General features: G+C 42.8%; 1 protein-coding gene across 1 annotated transcript in view; it reads right to left on the bottom strand.

The window, feature by feature from the left end:
* Window positions 1-21,790, bottom strand: part of LOC311266909 (disco-interacting protein 2 homolog C) — a 176,848-nt gene that overhangs the window by 17,105 nt on the left and 137,953 nt on the right. Inside the window, exons 10-25 of the mRNA XM_084369584.1 lie at window positions 21,164-21,274; window positions 19,140-19,263; window positions 16,425-16,534; window positions 14,944-15,046; window positions 14,783-14,847; window positions 14,461-14,554; window positions 14,211-14,330; window positions 13,575-13,689; window positions 11,688-11,827; window positions 11,081-11,217; window positions 10,782-10,990; window positions 10,447-10,561; window positions 8,983-9,184; window positions 8,763-8,872; window positions 1,413-1,493; window positions 821-944 (exon numbers count right to left, since the gene is read on the bottom strand). Coding sequence (XP_084225710.1) covers window positions 821-944; window positions 1,413-1,493; window positions 8,763-8,872; window positions 8,983-9,184; window positions 10,447-10,561; window positions 10,782-10,990; window positions 11,081-11,217; window positions 11,688-11,827; window positions 13,575-13,689; window positions 14,211-14,330; window positions 14,461-14,554; window positions 14,783-14,847; window positions 14,944-15,046; window positions 16,425-16,534; window positions 19,140-19,263; window positions 21,164-21,274 — 1,960 coding nt within the window. The remainder of the gene's footprint in view (window positions 1-820; window positions 945-1,412; window positions 1,494-8,762; window positions 8,873-8,982; window positions 9,185-10,446; window positions 10,562-10,781; window positions 10,991-11,080; window positions 11,218-11,687; window positions 11,828-13,574; window positions 13,690-14,210; window positions 14,331-14,460; window positions 14,555-14,782; window positions 14,848-14,943; window positions 15,047-16,424; window positions 16,535-19,139; window positions 19,264-21,163; window positions 21,275-21,790) is intronic.

The raw sequence follows: 21,790 nt of genomic DNA, 5'->3' as shown, positions 1-21,790 counted from the left end.
TATGTAACGTAGGACACACCAACGCCTCCAAGGACACATGAGGTGGTCTGGGCCGCATGAGACCACCTTCTTTAATCCACGTTGAAGGACCGTCTTACTCTCCTGACTTCCTCTGCGAAACAATAATAAGAAGAGGCCACAACAACAGGCAGAATGGATTTCACACTGTCTGATTTCCGTGTGCTTCACTTTAATCTAAATTACATGTTTGGGCTTTTTAAACCTGCCAACGTCAGCAGCAGATGTTCTGTTTCATCTGATCTAATCACTGAGAACTAGTAAACACAATATCACCAGACTCCCTTAAGAAATCACGCAATTGAGAGAGTTGTTGTCGAGGAGAAACTTTAAGAACTTGGAGCAAAATGGTTCAAACAAATTTTGAATCATTGGTGCCCACTTGATAATTCGGCATTAAATACAATACGTTAAATTGTTTCTTTCCTTGTTAACGGTGTCAGTTTGTCGCAGCATTGCTTTAATCACACTGAAGCCTGAGTGAGGACAACCTTTTTCTGATGGTAAACATGTCAAATTCCCTTAAAAAATCGTTGTATCGGTTTGTCCCAGTGAGATCCAATCAAAGTGGTCACTCGAGACACGTGTGGAGACGGACGTTAATGCCAAGTGTGACGTGCACGTGTCCATATACTTTTGGTGTAGCTAGCAATGTTTGCTGGATAGCAGCAGCTTTTATTTGAAAATTCAATAAGTTAAACTTCAATTAAAAATTCGAAAGTAATCCTATACGTACATAACAGCATTCAAAACATCTGGACACTGAGCCGGAGCTTCCCACTGATCTGTGGTCAGCGTTTACCTGGAGGGTAGACCAGCGCGACGTGGTCTCCGTCCTGCAGGTGGCCCCGCTCAGCCAGCATGCCGGCGATCTTCTCTGCCCTCTTATGCAGCTGAACACAAGTGAGCGAGCCGGCTATCGTACCCTGGAGGAGGTCACACAAACACACACACACACACACACAGACAGACACACACACACAGACAGACACACACACACAGACACACACACAGAAAGATGATTGACACATTCGATCAGCAGTGTGTATCAGCAAATGTCATGTCATATTTTCCGTTGCAGCATCTCAGTGCTGAACAGCTGTAAACACACCGGCGGATCATATTGCCATTATGCAAACTAACACAGCCGTCATACACACACACACACACACACACACACACACACACACACTCCATCCATCAGTTATCTATGACTGCTTATCCTCTGGAGGGTCGTTCAAAGTTAGAAAACTGCAGGTTTGATTGTGAACGATAACGTTTACTCCTGCATCACCACTGGACTTTGGCTGGTGTGTGTGTGTGTGTGTGTGTGTGTGTGTGTGTGTGTGTGTGTGTGTGTGTGTGTGTGTGTGTGTGTGTGTGTGTGGTCTTACCCTGGAGTTGAGCAGTGTGTACAGGACGTGGTCCGGAGTGGTCTGAGCTCTCCACTGTAACACCTCCGACAGGAAGAGGAACTGAAAACACAAACAAACACAAAAAACAGTGAGACTGGATGACGACACACAAATACACATATTCACAAATAAACACACACACACACACACACACACACACACACACACACACACACACACACACACACACACACACAGACTTTTATGATTTTATGTATTCAAGAAACACATCCAACATTGTTTCCTCTGATAACAACAGTTCGACTGGCAGACTCGAGAACACAACAGTCTCTGTAGGTTTCGAGTCTCAATAAAAACTCAAATCAAAATATTTGCTGTGGTGAGATGCCGACAGTGAATACTGATAAAGCACGCTGATTAAAAAGAATTGGCATCTCAGTGACTTGAAGAGGATTCGGTGCACTTAATTTGGAAGAGGATGGAAGTGGGAGAGCGAGGTGAGCTGACATGACTTTACAACAGCAGAAACAAGAGGGAGAAATGGAAATTAGAGGAGGGAGGAGAGAACAAATCAGGAAGACAGCGAGTTTGTTTCTGGCCTCATGAATTTTTCAAGTTCTGCTGCCGAGTGGAGAAACTGAGGGAGTGTGATTCATGTTACGTTTTGTTCTGCCAGAGAAAATCAGTATTATATGTGTGTGTGTGTGTGTGTGTGTGTGTGTGTGTGTGTGTGTGTGTGTGTGTGTGTGTGTGTGTGATGAGACTTCAGCTGTCAGAGTCTTAACCCCCCCAAACCACAAAGCAAACAGACCTCTGCTCCATGCCACACTGTGCTCGTCACGTCTGGCGGGACTCTGGGAGCGCTTGATTTGTACAACAAATTTCACCGACTGACCCCGGCTGGTCTACAGCGACTTATTCTGCTGAAGGAGCTCGACTGTGAACCTTTTTGTTCCTCCAGCTGAGAGATGAAATATTTATATATATATATATATATATATATATATATATATATATATGTATATATTAGAATAATATATAAATTAAAAACACTCCTGGGAGAAGGAGACAGGACATACAGTACCTTGCTGCCCAATATGTGTCAACATGCCACAACCTGAGGGACAGTGAATGACCGACACACACACACACCGACAGATGCTTTGGCAACATTGTTGTTAAACTTTCATGCCAATAAAGCCCCTATGAATTTGAAATAAAGTAAAGTGTGATTCTGCTTCTACATTTTTTGTTACTATTTTTCATGAATATCACCTTTTTTTAAATAGCTTCCAGGTCATGTGACCCACTGACTCTGAATCACTGCCAACATGTCTTCCCTGTACTGGCTGAATGAGACACACAACTTTGTTTATTGGATTTAAGTGTTTTTGATTAAAAAAACAAAACATTTTTCATGAAAATTCATGGTCGTCGTCGGCGTATATGTATATATATTTATATGCTCGCCTAATTTTATGTCCTTTTTGTTCAACGACAGGCTCTTGAAGACACATTAGGCTCTAACTTTCTTTTGCATTACATTTATACTGTTATACTATTTCTATTGTGAACATACACGCATTGATTGACATGTGAACTTTCCCTGTTGGTCCAGGTGTGTTTGATGGGATTTTGAGGGATGTCTGTCGCGCGAGTCCACAACCCTACTAGACAGCCTCCACCATGGTCTTGTAAGATAACCTGAGGTGTTTGTCAAAAGTCAAAAGAAGCATTTCACTGGAGAGGAAAATATTTTTTTTAACTGTAACATACGACAATAAACACTTGACATGAGAACAACGGCACCAAAGGATGATCCAGAACAGACTGAAATGCTTCACAGAACTGAGAGGAGTCGGGTGATAATGACCTGTGGATTTGAATGTTTGGTCTAAAGGACAAAAAGTAAAGCCAAGTGTCCGTAATCTGTCTGATTCATGCTGGGAGGTTGTGTGATGACTGTGCTGTGTGTTTAATATAAGCTGTCACGAAGACGAATGCCTCAGTTGTCATGACTGTTAACTTAAGTGACTCAGTCGCACACGAACCCTTGAAGCGGTGTATATAACCTCCAGCCTTTCTGCTGGAAACATCACTCAGCTCCTCAACGGACAAAGTTTCCTGTTTCACTGTTTAAACTGGTGTAAGTCGACTCTTTGGCTGACGAAACGCCCTCTCATCTGCTCACCAGCAGCTTCATGCATCACAAATCTCTCGGGGGGGTTAAAAGATTTAAAAGAAGGTTTTTCTCCCCTCGATGAAAATTCACTCAGCTGCTTGTCGGCTCGACTCTGAGCTTTCATAAAACTTTCATAACAGCAAATTAAAGTCTGCTTCCTCTCCGGTTCCCTCAGTTTCCTGCCTCCTACATTAACATCTACTGTTTGGCAGAGGCGATCATCTAAAATGCCCCAAAGTGCTGCGCTGAACACACGTACGAACCAGAGAGCAACAAAACAGTGTGAACGCCAGTTTATCTACGCCAGAGTCACAAATGATCTCCTGACGGTGAGATACAAAATCCTCCTGATGAAAAAAACTTTCAAACTTCTTAAAGGTCCAATTTGAAGGAACTCCAAACTCAAAAATCATCTTTCTTACAAATTGGACCTTTGAATCAACAACATCAACAGTCTCGTCTCTGACAGCAACTCAGGATAGAAGGGTTCAGCATTTAACTCCCCCCAACGTCCCCGAGTCACCATCTACATACCTTTCACTGGCGGTGAAGACCGATATCAAAACTCAGTAATTCAACAACACTCTGACCAACATCAGCGTCTCAATGATATACTGTTGACAGGAACTATCACATCCAGTGTATGTGATGTGTTGAGTTTTTCCAACATTATCAAGTTGGATCTGAAGGTTCATTGTGTTTACTGGAGGTGTGAACAACTTTTCCATCGTATAAGAGCCTTTTGGGATCGTAATGAGATTTATAAGCTGTAAGCAAGTGTTATCTTGTGAAAACCTTTAGATTTTGATCGCAAAACGAATGAAAATATCAATTAATCGTCTCATATATTTGCTTTGGCAGGTGACCATGGTGTGGAATGACTGTGGAGGATGGTTCTCGCCTTCATGTTGACCATTAACTCCTAATAATAGACAACTTGTCGGGTACTATCCCTTCATATAAATTTCATAAATGCAAATAAAGATATGTTCCAGATAGCTCGAGTTAAAGGTGCACTATGTAGTTTTGGAGAAAAATCTTGTTCAGCTTATTAATGACTGAATAACCTGAATAAGCTCAAAGAACGACACAGTTTCATAATGTTTCACTTTGTTTATCTTCGCAGGAGCTTTTTATGCAGCTGACCGTCCAGCTTCAAACAGTGTTCTGGGGCATTTCCCCTCTGAGGACAGCTTCTTTACTCAGTTATAAGATATTTGCTCACATTACTATCTCATTAACACTGTATGTCTAAATATTTCCTCTCTGTGTTTGACTTTCCTTTCTAAAACACAGTTCACCTTCAAGTGATTAAAATCTCTACCAGAAACATCAAACACAGTAAAAAAAACAGATTTTCTTCAGTGTTGAACTAATATTGCTCATATTGTGTAATTTTGTGAAATGTAATTTATGTTTGGCCGAAAACATGTGTTGTTAAACTTTAACATTTAACGACTGCAAAACATATTAAAATATATCAAAACCAAAACTTCAAGCGAGTGTTAGTCAAAATGTTTTTCTGGGATACTGAGATCCCTTTTGGTGTTTTCAGACTCGCAGTTTTAATCCATCAAAGGATCAAATGTAGTAGTAAAAGTGTTTTGTGTCGTATGTAAGCGATGCTGTGACCGCTGGTTAAACTTCCCGAGCTGGAGATAAAACAAACTGGAACGTGCCTGCAGATAAAACTCTTGTTATCTCCAGGAGAGAGGACCGGCATGTTGAACACCGACACAAAGAGCCTCTGTGTGCTGTGTGCCGGCGCTGGTCTTGTTAAATTCCAGGCGACAGATACAAATCTGGACTCATGCGGCCGAGTTTTATCAGTTTGTGAGAGTCTCGTGTTAATACGGTGAAGTCGGCAGCTCCGTCGTTATCAGACACTGAAACCCAACTCATCGACCACCTGGCAGGTGAAGATCTTAAATCAACATGAATAAAAGAGTTAAAAATATAATGGTGGCATCTGTTGAATCACGACTATGTCACTGGGAAACTGACATGAGGAGTCCTCCAGAAGAAAAATAAATACTTTAGTGACACACCCCAAGTTTGAAAAACTGGAAGCAAAGACCGACGACACAATGAGATCATCTACTGTCATTTAAAACACTTTCTTCTTTTCTTACATGTAATTATGAGTAATAAAGTCAGAATAAGTCTGTCATAATAAAACACTGACAAAGTTCTGCATGAGTACTTTTACTTTAAGTATATTTTGCTAGTAAAACAGTTTTTCATGATGTTGTACTTGTAATGTAGTATTTAAATAACAAAAATAAACCTTATTTATAGAGTATAAGTGCTTTTTCGACTGTTATCGAAACTGTTCTCCACAACCGCTTTCTTTTCTGCTAAAGGTGGTGAAATAAAATGGCTGTACTGTTTAAAAATAAGCGACTTTTGACGATTCAAAGATAAAATCCAGCTTCACTGGTTCACGGTCTACATTCGTAGTTCGTTCTGTGTGATTGTTGGTGAAACACGGCCGCTGTAAAAGCACGAATAGCGACTCTTATGTGATTCTGAGTTGACCGGAAAGTTTTTCTCCGACTTCAGCAGGACGCTTCATTATGGAAACAGCAGTAATTAAAAACAGTATGTCTCCATTAACTTTAATGAGAAAAGCAGTTGAGCTCCTGAGTGTAGCGGCACAGGGCTCAGCCAACCTTCCCTGCATAAATAAATGTTATCAGAGAGGACGTTCAAAGTAAATCACACTCACTCTGTAAGATTGCAACGACACACACACACACACACACACACACACACACACACACACACACACACACACAGAGAGAACATTTCAATATAAACAGGAACAACTGCCAAAGCAAGAGGAGCTCATTCACACAGAGGGCTGGGTTTCAGAGGGATGGACGTGGAGGGAGGGAGCTGCAGTTATAGAAGAAGTGATGGATGAAGGAATGAATCAATGAGCTGATGGATAGATGATGATGAGAAGCCGCATGAGCCAAAAGCAGAGTGAGTGAGAGTGAGCAGAGTTCATCCTGTGAACCTGATTACCATTCAGCAGACACGGAGGCAGATTTTCACTTAAAATCCCCCCAAATCACAAATTGTGATTTTGAACGGCGCTCACCCGTCCGACCTTGTGAAACACATCAGAACGGGCCTCGGCTGCTAAACCAATCAAACAAAATATTCACAATCATTTCCCAAAATCGCAAACTCATTTTCCTGACCCGGCGCTTCATCTGCGCAGGGAGGCGATTAAAGCCGTTAATTCAACACAGACGGGTAAACATGTCGCTCTGCTAAAACGACGGCGGTCCAAGTCTGAGCTGATCACTACCAACACGATCATCCTGTTTGGACTTGTAATTATGGCACCAAGCCTCGGGAATGTTTGTTTCATTTCAGCTGAGGTTTAACTGGCAGAGCAGATCAGACATCAGAACCGATGATACTGAAGCTTTTCCTCAGATCAGTCGGCAGGTTTGTACTTTATACTCTCAACAGCTGCTGCAGTGTGCACATATCACATATCAGAGCCAACAGCAACATTTCAACTGAGACGTTCAAATATCTGAAGCTGCTGATCCAGAGATGCAACAGAGCAAAGCCAAAACTACGGAAGCCCCCAAGGACCAAGTGAAGACTTTTTATTTCTCTGGTGATCCAGTCTGATCGATTTGTTTTCCCTCCTGAGTTTAAGACGAGAGAAAAATGTGCAAGATAGGCTCATTCTTGAAGGTGTTTGTTTTTGTAATACTCACTTTGACCACAAGAGGCTGAAGCGCTCCACTGCCTCGTGCACTGAACAGGACTGTTTTTGTCCGTGCTCACTAAACACAAGACACATCTGTTGTGTGTTAGCAGGTTATGTAACGTCACTGTCACGTCTTCATTTTAGTGATATTTCAGTGAGTCAGATCGAGCGGTAACGTGGTGGTTACTGTCAGCTGCAGCCGGTGTGTTTTCTTATGTTTTATGTTCAAGATGTCGTTATATAACCAACAGTAGTTTCTTTGAATTAATCAAAAATACACATCAATTAAAGCTCGATTAAACCACCAGCGGTGTATGAAGTAGTTAAAGTTAGCTCCACATTTAGCAGCTGCAACATTAGCTGCACTGATCATTATAATCCAGTAATGTGCGTCACTAATGAGCTCTCTTAGTTTCGGTACTTTTACTTCAGTGACATTTTGAATGCAGGACTTTCACTTTTACACCGAGGTACTTTAACTGACACAAAGGATCGCAGCACTTGTCCCGTCACTGTGAAAAGATAAAGAATAAAGTGCATTTCCCTCCTTTAACTGTCAAACAAAGTCAAAACAAACAGGGAGATATTTTGTGTCGGAGCGTCTGTTTGCTGTTACAAACACTGTTTTTGCTGTAGGTGCCAGAAGTCACTTTGTGAGGAATCTTGGGGATTTTTTTAAAAACAGAAGATGACAAAGTTCATCAACATGCGCTTGGCGACATCCAGACAAACATCCAGACTAGCAGCATGTTTGTGAGGCTGCTGCAGCCTCCCAGTGATCTGCGGTGGAGGTGGTGCTCGCTGTTATTTGGGATCTGTCTCTTCTCATTAGAGTCTACAGAGCATGTGCAGCCGCCGGCTGCCTGACGCTGTAACTGATGACATTTTCAGCACGAGAGAAGAGAAGAAAATCAGCTCTGTCAGGAACACACGCGGCCTTGTTCCTCTCCATCACGCCTGGTCTCGCTTTTTAGTCGTCTCTACGCTGAAATTATTCTTTGTTGTTTTCTTTTTCTTTTCTTGTTTTCGCCGGTCGACATGCTCTCACTGTCTTCATGTCTCATGTTCTCTGGCTCCATGTTTTTGTTTCTTCTCAGACTTTCCTCTCCCGCCTCGCTCACTTTTATCTGCATAAACAAGAAGCATCGAAACACACTCCACCTTTTCTCCCAACTTTTTACTGGCATCAGACTTTCCCTTTCGCTCCATTAGCTGCTTTTTAATGTTGAGTCACAGTCGGGGAACATGAGGAAGAAGGTCTTTTTGCATTTGATGTGATGACGCCTTGATATGATGAATGTTTTAATAAATGAAGATGTGAAACTGACTGATAAGAAATGACTCAAACAATTAAAACATGATGATCATGATGGTGTGAAACATGGAGGCCTTGTTATATGTATAAGTGTGTAATGATGGTGAAAACCAGCAGCCCCCGTCTCACACACACCTTCCTTGCCTGGTCATTGTCTTCGATCTGACCCAGATCTCTGCCGCTGGCCTGAGCGATCCTCTTCCCCGACACCAGGTTCCCGACCATCACAGACGCAGGACCGATCTCTGCGGAGGAGGAGGAGGAGGAGGAGGAGGAGGAGGAAGACAACGTGAGACGAAGGAACCAGAAACACTGAAGCTCAGGGAAACTCTCAGGAACATATTTCATACTCCACCTGGTTGTTTCTGCCGCGGTTTGGGCAGGTTGGTGACGCAGGTGTGCGGACACATGAGCACGTTGCAGGGGTGCAGCGCCCCCTCCAGGAACAGCTGCTTGGTCTCAGACAGGTGGATGCCACCCAGGGGAGTCTTGGGCAGAGTGTTGGAGGGCACCAGAGCCAGGCAGTACACCCCCACCTGATGGATACCGTCTATCGCCTGGAAAAGTCAAGATGTGTTAGAAAACCTGCATTTCTTATTTTTTATTTGATGCGTTAGATGAGGAAGTGTTTGTGCGCGTCTCATCGCTTGAAACACAATTTATAAAAGTGCAACAAAGGAAATCTATAGGTCTTTTATTCTGAAAATATACATTTTCCATCATCTACATCCTCAGTGCCTCCCGTCACATCATGTTACATCACATCTCAGCCTCGATTTAAAATGCTGACTGTGTCAACAAGCCGACGAGCTAAATGGAAAAAACAGCCCGAGAGAAGCTGCGATGGTGAAGGAAGAAAGAGATTTGGTTTTATTGCAGCTGTAAAAGAAATGCAGACGGCTTTTATGGTTTCACCGCAGTCTCCACGCCGGCTTAGAGAGATCAGGAGCTGGACATGCACAGTGTGAATGTACAGCACAGGAACATATACTGTGTGTGTGTGTGTGTGTGTGTGTGTGTGTGTGTGTGTGTGTCAGACGGAGACAGAAATGTGGTGTGAAAGACCGTGTGTGAGCTGTTTCGTCTCTTTTGGAGGCGGCCTGTTAAAATGTGTCCGTCTGCTCGACATGTGACAGTTTTCATGAGCTGGTTTGTGTTAAAGGATCATTCTGGTGTTTTTTCTTATTGTCAACAAATCCCATGAAAAGACCGAAGCTAAGAACGTGTCAGTCTGTCACTCTGCACTACACTGGACCCTACTGAGGACATTTATTTTTAAAACAACTTCCTGAATTTTTTGGCGACTGTTTAATCCACATCTGGTGTGTGTTCATGTTAATGAAGGAACATGCCACCCAGTGACACCTCGTTGTTAGTAGATTCAGTCTTTGTCAGTTAGTTTTCTTAGGATTTTGAGACAGTAAGGCTTTACATTAATCTATTTTTGTGTCTTATCTGTTTGTTTAATATTCAGGATATGAAGTTTCTGTCCAGAAGCAACTTCCTCATCATCCTGCATCCAAAATATGTAAGGAGTAATTGAGCAGTGAGACATCCTGCTTCCTTCTCATCTCTGTTGAGAGCTGCACATGAGCGGTACCGATCAGACAGGATCACTCATCTTTCACAAATCAATGTTTTCAAAAACATCACGCTATCGACAGTCACAAGGAGGAAAGTCTTCTGCTACCTGAAATGTAAAATTGATCGAAAACTCTCTGTTAAAGCTGTAATGACCCGCAAGCAAGTAAAAAAAAAAGGTTTTAAACAGGCTGAAAACATCCGGCCCTGCTGTGAATAGTAATAATAAAGTGTGTACCTGCAGGACTCGGCTCATCCACTGGAAGCTGTCCTCCTCGGTGGAGTCGGGCCGCTGCTCGGCCACGACCACGATCCTCTCGTCATGGAGCACTGTGATGGAGAACACCGCTATCCTGAAACACACACACACACAGCGGGATGACGTCGCGATGACAGCCAGGGGTTCATCGGTGTCAACAAACAAAGTCTAGTGGAGACAAACTGGTTTTCTCATGCCCTCAGTATATTATTGTATTGTTATTATACTGCCTACACCTGAATCAGTAATCCATTAAACAGTTTGAGTCCAGCTGCAAACAAACAAACGGCATCCGGAGCTTTAACCGAGCTCACCTGCCCCTGTAGACGAACTTCATCGGCTCCACAGCGAGCGCCGTGGCCACGATGTCGTCAGCGTTGTGCCGGCGCGTCCCGACCACCATCAGACCGTCCATCTTCCCCGCCACAAAGAGTAGACCTCCGGGTCCGATGAACCCCAGCAGGCCGGTCCTGGTGAAGGGAAACTCACTGATGGGAGCGCCGTTGTTGGACGTCGGGAACACCTGGAGACATTTTTTAAAAAAGGATGTGATTTATAAAAAATGCAGGACTGAGAGAAGTTAATTTATTCACAAAGCCCTTCACACGCTCACCTCGAAGGTGTTCTTGGTCATGCCGGCCAGACCGTAGTAGGAGGTTCCCGTGGCGACAGTGCAAACACACAGCTCTCCGATCTCGTCGGCTTTACAGAGCTGAGGGACGCCTTCTGGTTTCACCGCACACATCATCGCTGCAGACGGACGCACGAGACGAAACAGTGTGATTTTATGAATGAGAAATTATTACTATTATCATTAAGTCCAAAAACCTTGTGTTTGCAGTTGATTGGATTTTCATGTTTTCAAATTAGTTAAAAAAGAAAAGGAAGGACAAGAAGAAGAAAGAGTTAGGATGGAAGAGAGGACATAAAACTTGATTGATTAAAAAAGACAAAAATAAGAAGGGATGCAAGGGAAAGACGGAGAAAAGAGAAAGAGGAAAGAATGAAAGATGAAGACATAAAAGTCTGATACCTAATTTCTTAGATTTATCCATTTAAAATGAGGATTTTAGCCGACAGCAGTCACATTCATCTCAAGTTGAACGTAAAATATGAATCTGCAGAGTAACTCCAGATCAGATCTCCTTCTGACAAGCAGCGGAGGAAAAGTGGAGCCTCCCAAAACACTAAATACTCAAGTCAGAACCAGAACCTCTCACCTCCGGGCATGACGGAGCCGACGTCCTGCAGCGTGAGGACCGACAGCTTCTCCTCGGAGTCGACCCGGATCACGCCGTGACTCAGACCCTGCATGGACAACACGCCGCGACCAGGAGGCGTGCTGCCCTCCTCCACAGGCCTGCAGGAGGGGGCGGAGACAGCCAATCAGATCGCACGAAAGGTCACAGAGGGCTGTCGACTGTTCGTGAGTCATATGAACAACTGACATTTTTGGAAAGTAAGAATGTTTCTATTGAGTGAGGACTTTTTATGAAATTGGGAACATTATTTGAAAGTCACAAATGTTTTGTAATATGAGAAATATGAGATTTTCCTTTTAAATTGTGGATTTAAAAAGCGTAGGCAAATTAGGAGAGTGACCATTTCGGAAGGAAAGAAAAACTTTTGTTCAGTGACGTCTTTTCTTTTAGACTGCTGGTATTTTTGGGGAAATTATGTCAAAATTCGAAAGTGATGTCTTATTTGGAAAGTCACAATATTTCTGTAAAAAAAATAAAATTAAAAATAATAAAACTTTTAAGGGTGAGGACATTTTTTCAAAGAGAGAGTTTCATTTCAGAAATTTCAAATCATTTTTTGGGAAAGTGACGACATTTGAGGTAAAGAGTAGAGACAGTTTTTTGAGAGGATGACCACTGATGAGGGGACATTGTTGGAAAGTGAGGACATTTTTTTCATAGAGAAAAAGAGGGTGACTTAAAAAAGCCGTGGTTCAGCTTTATATTTGTGAAATGAGGGTGTTCATGGCTAAAGTTAGACTCTAAATGAGGTTAAAGTTAGAATTAGGAGGCGGGAGCTGCTGTGAGTCAATTAGGGTCGTCACAACGACTCATACAGTCATGTGTGTGTGTGTGTGTGTGTGAGTGTGAGTGTGTGTTGTGATTTTTTTAGTTTTGAAGCAGCCCAAAATAAAGTTCATTACTACCTCCCCCGCTGAGGCAAAGTGCATTTTATTAGCCTGTGTGTGGCACAAACACACACACACAAACTGAAAAACACACACAGGATGTTTTACAGCGTCATAATTAAGAGAAAGAGGGAAAAAAAATCACAGCCGACACGAGAATAAAAGCCACCTTGGTTTGACTGTCATGTGGTTTTAACATGCTGAACTTCAGTGCGGATGATGAAGGAGGGGGAGAGGTCGTAACGTTAGCGTTTCCAAACGCCACAAAACTGTCGAGTCAAAGGTTATAAAGGGTTAAAATAAAAACAGGACGTAGGCGGGGAGGAGGGAGGAGCCACTGAAACAGCTACTTATTTTACAGAAGAGAGTTCGTTAATATATTTAACATAACATCACTAAAAACAGGTTGACTAAGTGTTTGAAGGTGATGAGCTCATAGAATTAGTGTTTTTACGATAATGTGGTTTTTAAATTGAATGATTTTGGTTTAAAATCTGAGAATACGATAACTACGATGACGACAACCTGATCATATTTTAAATAATTACATCTGTACACTCTCAAACCCTCCGGTCACAAACACTGATGATTTTTGCATTAATTACATTTAAATTGTATCTTGTAGCAGCCAGCGAAGATTAAATACCATATTATCTGTATCTTCAACCAACTAAATGATCGGTATCCATTTTTGGATTGAATGGGCGGGGCTTGAACCTTAAATGGGTGGAGCTTAAACAGGAAGTGTGCGACACGAACCAGAATCTATTTTAAACTTGAAATTGAGATGTGTTATTTACAAAAACAGGCCAGAGTTGAGCTTCAGATTAATGTTTGTAAAGTTTTTTATATCAACAAATAAACTTGAGACAGCGACTGAGTACTAATACTCATACAGTACACAACAAAAAGTACACTATGTATGTACTACTGTGTGTGTGTGTGTGTGTGTGTGTACCTCCTTATAGCTACAGTCAGAGCCTCGGGGGAGCTGGCACAGGGACATATGACCTCCGGCTTCAAACCTTTAGACTGGAAGACGTTGAGGAAGGCGTCGCAGGACGAGATTGACCCTGAAAGAGACGCGGTTGCTGAAGTCAGTGCAGACGAGGTGGAAGCGGCTCGTTACAGCGAGTCCTGGTGCTACGTTTATCATTGTGACATCACATTTATGTGAGGTTTTTCCAAATCCTTTCAATGTGAAGCCTTTTTTGCCCTCGGTTCTGTCTCTCAGGCTTTCTGGACCGTCTCAGTTTGGAGTTTGAAAACATCTGCACGTTGCTAATCAATTCAAATTGATGACATTCTGCTAAAATGCTGATAAAACTGACCGTCAATTAAAGACGAGTCAGCGAGGGACAGCGTTCCTGCTGTTCGACCACTATTGCTATGAAAACACAAAATATTCAGTTTCCTCAAAATGTCGTACAGCATGTGCTATTTGCTGGAATGAACCCAAACCAGCACCATCGTAAACTGGTCATTAAGTCTGTGGTTGGATATATTCACGTTCCCCAGAGGATGAACCAAAATGACTTCTTTACGACGCCATCCGCAGGACAAACGTCACATGTTTTAGAGAGTTTGTTCTTACAGGGATTCGAACCGTCAGCCACCACCAGCATCCGCAGGGAGCCCAGGTTGATGTCTCGCTGTTCCCGGTGGGCCACCAGAGCCCAGTGCATGTCCCGCGACTTCACACACGCCACCTTAGCTGCACACACAAACACACACAAACACAATCAGTTACTATAAACTCACGGCAATAATAAAATCCCCCCACCTACAATCTGTTATTGTGGATTTCAGGAGTATTTTCACTCAGTTCAGGTTGATTTTCTTACCTTTGTGCTGGCAGACTTTCTGGATCCAGGACAGAGGGTTGACCTTCATGAGGGCGTAGGGAATACTGATGACGTGCATCATGTTCATTACACTCTGTCAGAGAGAGGCAGGAAATAATAGAGAGTGAGGGACGTGTCAAGGGAACAATAAAGAGTGACGTAAGATATGAATAACACAGAAACAAAGACATAATGTTGGGCTTTTTTATTCTAATATCGAACACTAAGTTTATTATTTACTCTCTCTAACTTTGGGATAAAAGCAGAACTGCAAGAAGCATCGACGGCTAAATAAAAATCATTAAACGTGTGTTTGTCTTACAGTCAGGACGGCGTGCCACAGTCCTACTTCCTTCTTGAAGTCTAATACATTCACTATGGTCTCGGCTGCAGGACGACAGAAACAACACGTTACTGCAGATACAGTTCGTCTCACTTAAAGGAATGAACTGAACAAACCAGTGTGTAAAACGTGTGTGTTACCTTCTGTGTACGAGCAGGACTGTGTGAGGGCCTGGCAGTGTGTGAGCATGGCTATCCTCATCACCGTCACACCCAGGACGCTGCCGTCCTTACAGGTCTTATACTGGACGGACACAGACAGACAGACAGACAGACAGAGAGAGTGGACTAATTATTGTGTGTCAGGATCATTGACTGACAAATAACAAGAAGACGCCGCTGACTGCAGCTTGAACGAGATCGAGCTCTAAAGCAGCTTTTTTACAAACCCAGGTAACTTTCATTTGGCCTTTTCAAGTTATACAGTTAATAACAAGTACTCACACATTTTATTCACCATTTTACATCGTATGAAGCCGTTAGCATCTGTCCACTTACATCTAAAATGTCTGTGTTTGTAAGAGGACAGTTGATAACAACCTGATAAAAAATATTGACCGCTAACTTAGTGACAATTTCCTGGCTGATGGATCTCTAAAGCACTCTGAACCCAACCTGGGGGGTCACGGGGGCCTTCTGGATTTTAATTTTTTAAAACTTTTTTCAAACAAATATGCAGTCGGCCTACAGTACATCATAGCATTTCATTCATATCTGTTTAGAAAACTAAACAAGTGTTGTTCACAGAGCCGTCACTCCCTGTTAAACGTCCACGTACTGTAGAAAAGTATTCAACCGAACCAACCAACGAGCCAGATGCTGGTACAACCCTCAAGCTATTTAACTTTTAATCATCGAGCGTAGTTCAACGCGGCTCGGCTCTGTCCCCTTCAGCAATCAACAGCGAAATTCAATTTCAGCTTGAGTCTTGATCTTAAGATACTGTGATAACAATATTCACATATTTTTGAGAATCAGCTTTAGAAATATTGGTTGATGAATTTACCGTTTCCCCGCAGAACAAACAAACAGAAACCTCATGTCTAAGTGCTGCGGAGACGACGGTAATCGATGGGAATCCTTCCAAAATAAGATGCCCTCTGCCTGAAGAGTCTGGCACCTCCCTGACAAATGACTGCTGGCATGAATCGAAGCACATTATGGGCCGCTATTAAAGTTATGAATCATGTTGAGACGTTATCTTAAAAAATAAAAAATGTTAGCTTCGCTGAAGAATAAATCAAGAACAGATACATTTCTCGCAGGCGCAGTCATTTCATCCGTCTCCTCCGTCTGGGCCTCGGCCTCGGTTAAAAACAAAAGGTCGATTGTTTTTCAATCACCCCGCGACTTTCATCCTTTTCCTTTGAGCCGCTTTGTAATCCCCGGGGCAATCATGGAGACATTTCATCTTGTAATTACTGCCCTGCAGCAGGTAAATTCAAATCAGCCAGATGAGATGATGGCATTGACCCTGCTGCAGTGTGATTCTGATCCAAAAGACACGCAGCACCATTGATTTCCATTCACAGGACAGTAATGACTGGAACTACACGAGTGGAAATGTTTCAGTGCCGCAGAGAAGACACGCTTCAGTGTTTGGATCAGTGTGTGTGTGTTACCTCGATGTAGGCGGTGTCCTGGTTGGCGTCCTTGATATGTGGGAACCAGTCTCGGGGAGGTTTGGAGAGGTGTTTGGACTCTGTGACGAACCACAGCACCTTGGGCCAGCCTGGACACACAGGGACACAAAACAAACGTCCTAATGTCTCCAACGTCTGGAAAAGGTTTGTGCCATAAACTGCCTGCGCCGAGACTTCTGTTGTTTTTACTTCGGGGGCTCTGGAAATATTTGGGACGTTGTTATTTTAACATTCACGGGTTGATTTTTACTTCCTGATTCACCTGCTGAACCTCCTTTCAAATGGACTTGGACTGACACCAGGATTTTGACTTTGAGAATTTAATGTAAAACATTTGCCGAATTTAAAAGAAGGCCCAAATAATTGAGAATGTGTTGTAAACAGCGTTTCACAAGTTTGTGAATTTTCTCCAAACTAAACAACTCACAAAACTGAGCGATTTTTAAATGGAGTCTGGGGACTTTCTCCCCGTTTGTTCAACAGCTGCTAAATGTTGGCACAGACAGGATGGCACAGTGATGGCAGCACACTTTTTTGAAAGAAAGAAACAACTTAATGTTTTGTATTTAATGCTGAACTTACAAGACGGCAAAAATAATTGAGAACTTGTTTAAGATAGATTTTCACAAAGTTTATAAGGTTCCTCCTTACTTGATAACTCACAAAACTGAGCGATTTTTAAAGGGAGTCTGGGGATGTTGCGGTTACTATTCAGAGTTTGGATCAGTTGAAACAGACAGTGTGTTCGCACACATACACAACATAGTGTTGTGGTTTCTTCTGCTTCTTCTTGTTTTACAGACGACGTCAGTCCAATGTGATGATTTGTTGTTTCTAATATTTCTTCACTGATGTCAGAGATGCTATCGGACATCCAACAATCCAATTCCCATCCCGTTTCACAGATGCATCGAGCATCTTTTACTTCAGCCGCTACGATGACAGAGATAATTATCATCTTAACGAGGATGTGCTGAGTGTTTACGCGGCAGCATATGAGTCAATGTGAACTCCAGAGTATGTTAATGTCTGAATTAATGCTGCTGCGTGTTCCTGCTGCAGCGAGGCAGAAGAAACAATCAGACGAGTTTAAAGCCTGCTGATCGATAAGGGGAGCACTCCGCCCTAATGAGAAACACACACACACACACACACACACACACACACACACACACACGCCTAAGTCCGTGCTGAGCGAGGAGCAGTAAATCTGGCGGCATCATGTTGCTATTTATAAATCCATTACTGAAAAGCAAACAGTCGTTATTAATCACTATAGATCCTCCCTCTCTCTCTCTCTCTCTCTCTCTCTCTCTCCCTCTCTCTCTCTCTCTGTTCAGTGTTGATGTCTCTCTCCTCTCGTTCGTTCATCACGTGTCTCCGTCCATCCGTCGTCTCTCTCCTCCTTCTTGTTCAGCTGATTCACATCGATTTGTGATTCTGCTTCACCGACTCGCTCTCTCTCTCTCTCTCTCTCTCTCTCTCTCTCTCTATGTCTCTCTATCATCCTGTCGTCCATTACTCAGTCTGTCTGCTGCCATCAGTCCGTTCATTCATCCCACTGAGAGACACAGAGAGGCTGAGCTGAAACAAGAGAGGCGAGGCTGTACTTTGACCTCTGACCTCCGCGTGTCTGTGTGCATATCATCTGTCTGACACGTGTTTACTGTATTTGCATTTTTGTGTCTTATAGCCAAATTTATAAACAGATATATATAAAGAAACATGTCTAAAGAGAGCCAATTTTGGACTTTGTATGATGGTGAACGGAGTGAGACAAATATTTATTGATGCTGTTTGAATCGTGTCATGAATCACACATATGATGTTTGTCAATAAAGTCTCAGTTTGTCGTTATTAAAGTGAAATATCATCTAGTTTTTGACACACGTCACCAACATGGCCGCCAACTCGACACAGAGAAGCTGCTACAAGATGAAAATCACAATAAATCTGCTCATATTGACGACTGCAGTTGTGTGACACATGCAAGTTAGGGCGGAGAAACTCTGTGTTGAACCAAGAACTTGCACATAATTTATCATAAAACAACAGGTTTGAAATCTAAAAGTCACAAGTTGATTTCCAAGAGTCACCAGATGGTTGGAGAGAGAAATAAAACAACATATTATCGACTGGGGAATAGTTTTTACAAGACAACCCCCTGACCAGCGATATCATTTAACTTAGAACAGATTTTATTGAGTGTGTTTGTGAGAGTCACCGTGTTTGTGCATGTGGGGTTTTTTAACACACACAAAAAAAAACCTCTTTTCCATTTTTGGCACTTCTAGGATGTTCTGAGTTAAAAGTCCCGGCGCTGAGGGGATTGTTTTGAGGAGGTTGTGACTCAAAAGGGTTAAAAAGCCAAGAAGTCGACAGAGTTATTTTACTGTTTAAACAGCATTTTTTAAGGTTGTAAAGTATTTATCTCTGAAAGCTGACGGATAGTAATCATTTGTTCAGTTTGTGTGATCGTCTTCAACACACCAGGACACAAATGTAAAAACTTCCAGGTCCTGACGGGGATTTTTCTTTGGGAAAACGAGGCAGATTTAAAAGATATTTAACACCAGCAATGAACATAGTTTGTGCACGTCGCCACAAACACCCTGCACACTGGAATGTGCACAGGTGTGACGGCTGTGTGTGTGTGTGTGTGTGTGTGTGTGTGTGTGTGTGTGTGTGTGAGACCTTTGAACTGTGGGATCTCTCCGGTGGGACTCTTGGGTAACCCTTTATGGCAGGCGTCGCTGGTCAGCGCCACCGTCACTCCACAGCTCCCCAGCAGAAACCCGATCTGCTGACTGCCGGCGTCCTGCAGAGAAACACACGGATCTAATGTGATTAGTCATCTGGATTTGATTCTGGTCAATCAATCACTGAGTCTCGGTCCTGCTCGGCTCGGCTCAGCTCCTCTGGTCGGTTATTTACAGCATCCAGGTGCTGGTTGAATCATCAGGACAAGTGTGTAAGAAGCTGGTGCTTTGATAAAAAGTCAAAAGATATAAAGGAAAAGAGGGACATCAACCTCAACTCCCAAAGTTCATTTTGTTATGAAACATCGAGTCACTTAGCCTCAAATTCAGTTGCATCCTTTAGTAACAGAAAAACGAAGCTTAAGTTTCCTCTTCGTAGAAAGCTGATGAAAATGTTTCAGCACGTTTCAGAAAGCTGCTTTGCTTTAAAGTCCTTTCAACTATTATATTTCAACGTGTAGTACAAATCTACTGGCTGAAGACTCACAAGTTTAAATTTTAAGAACTAGTCGAGGACAATAAACGCAGAGTAATCTGGGATGTTGAACAGCTGGGGTGTAAGAGAGGAGATACAGCCTTCACTGACAGTATTACAATAATAAATAATCAATACTATAAGAGCAGATGAAACACGTGCAGACTGGACTGTGTTGACAGCGCAGTGATTCCCTGCTCTGTCAGTGTGGTTCAGTGAGTTGTTTGGCTGTTGCATAATTAAAGAGAAACTTCAAGACTTTGGGATCTGATTTATTCTCCATTCAGTTATTTATTCATCCACTTTTAATTCAGTCCCTTTTTGTTATTTATTGTTATTGTAAGTTTGTTGAACATGAATTATTAAGCGATTGGAAACAAGATTTACGAGGCTGAAATGAATAAAAACCTCTCCGACCTCCTCTGACTCTGACACACACGCTCTGGGGCCTCCTGATTCGTCCCGGAGGACATTACAGCGAGCCGTGACAGCCAATCAAAACGATGACTCAAACGAACCTACACGCAGCAGAGATGTTTCTTCAGAGACATTTGGCTCTGATTACACCTCAGCAGAGCTCATTGTCCTCTGCGCTGTCTCAAACCACGGCGCCTTCTCATGACTCATGTTTTTAAATCAATCCCCTGCTGCTGGTGTGAATTTGAGCTGCGCGACTCTGCTGCGCGTCCTCTTTTCAACTCGCTAATGTTGTTTGACGTGAGGAGAAAAGGAAGAAACGGCAACAGAAACCTCTCTGACTGCCTGAGGTCCAACAGACTCCTTCACTTTCTCTCTGTCTCAGTCTATCCGTCGTCTGTTTGCAGATACAACATGCATCTTTCTGATTTTAATAGATAATCACTTATGTTTCTTGATAATTAGGTGTATGTGAACATGATGTTTAGTAGTAGAGATAAACTGAGGAACACCACGTAACGTTTACGTGGAACAAAAGTCTTTTCTGACTCATCGGCAACGGTTTTATTCTCGCCAATTTTTTTTAAAATACAAAAGTAAGCCTGCAGATGATCTCTAACTGGCTGGAAAACACAATACACGACCAAATAATAAAGGCTTACAAGGTCGAAGTTCAAATCTACTTTCCATGCAAACATCCGTTGGTTGTTGTAGGCTTTAGTCAGGACATGCGGAGCATGAAGAGCATGCAGTCGCCATGTTGATACCAACTAATGCCTGAAATTTAACGGGGTTAAAAAGCAAAATGATGGAAGCAGTCTGTTGGTATTTGTGGATGTAATACCGTGTTTTTGGACGAACAGTTCACTGGATTGGATCGAGTAAAGAACAAGATGCTTCATCGGAGAGCTGCCCAAACTTTGTAACCTGCTCTCGTGGTTGTATCTCACAGTATATAGCATGAGCATCCACTGAAACTGAGGAGTTGTGAACACGTAGCTGTGGTGGCATGCAGAAAGCCACCTGGCATTCAGGTGGAGTTCTGGGTTATCATCATGAAAGCTCACCTTCCGGGTCAGTGGTACTTCTATTGGCACGGGCACGACTTCGGCCAACAGGCAGCCGTAAAAAGCCGTCATGAAGGCAGCAGGGTCGTTGTTTGGGAAGACCAGCGCCACCTGCAGGCAGAAGAAGAAAGAGGAACGGTAAGAAGTAAATCTGGAGAGTTATGTTGTTACCATTCACACAGGAAATGGTTGCATCTCCACAGTTTGTATCTAAAATGAAAAGACGTGAGCCTTTGTGACCTGCAGCTCTGCTTCTTTACGTTACATCTGATGTGATTTGCACCAACACAGAAGCATTTTGTGGATTTTTTCTTCACGACAGAATAAAAAGCAAAGCAGCAAAGAGTCTGTTTAAACAAACTGCGTCGTGTGATGTTGAAAGAAGATCACTGATACAGACTGTCGCCAGAGTCAGGAGCTCAGCTGGAGGCTGTTATCAGAGAGGAGGAAAGCTAAATCTAATGGGGGGCATCTGGTCAATGTTTCTCTTCTTTCCCCTCCTAACTTCCTCTTTCCACTCTCACACTGTTTAACTTCCCCTCTCCATTCTCTCTTCTATCTATCTTCTGCAGTGTCTCTCTTGTTTATCTCCCTTCAGCATCTTCGTCTCTGCTGCAGCTCATTTCA

This window comes from Pagrus pagrus (genome assembly GCF_965226575.1).
Source record: "Pagrus pagrus genome assembly, chromosome: 12".
NCBI classification, from domain to species: Eukaryota; Metazoa; Chordata; class Actinopteri; order Spariformes; family Sparidae; genus Pagrus; species Pagrus pagrus.
The sequence above is the reverse complement of the archived record's forward strand: the minus strand, read 5'-3'. Positions and strand labels throughout refer to the sequence as shown.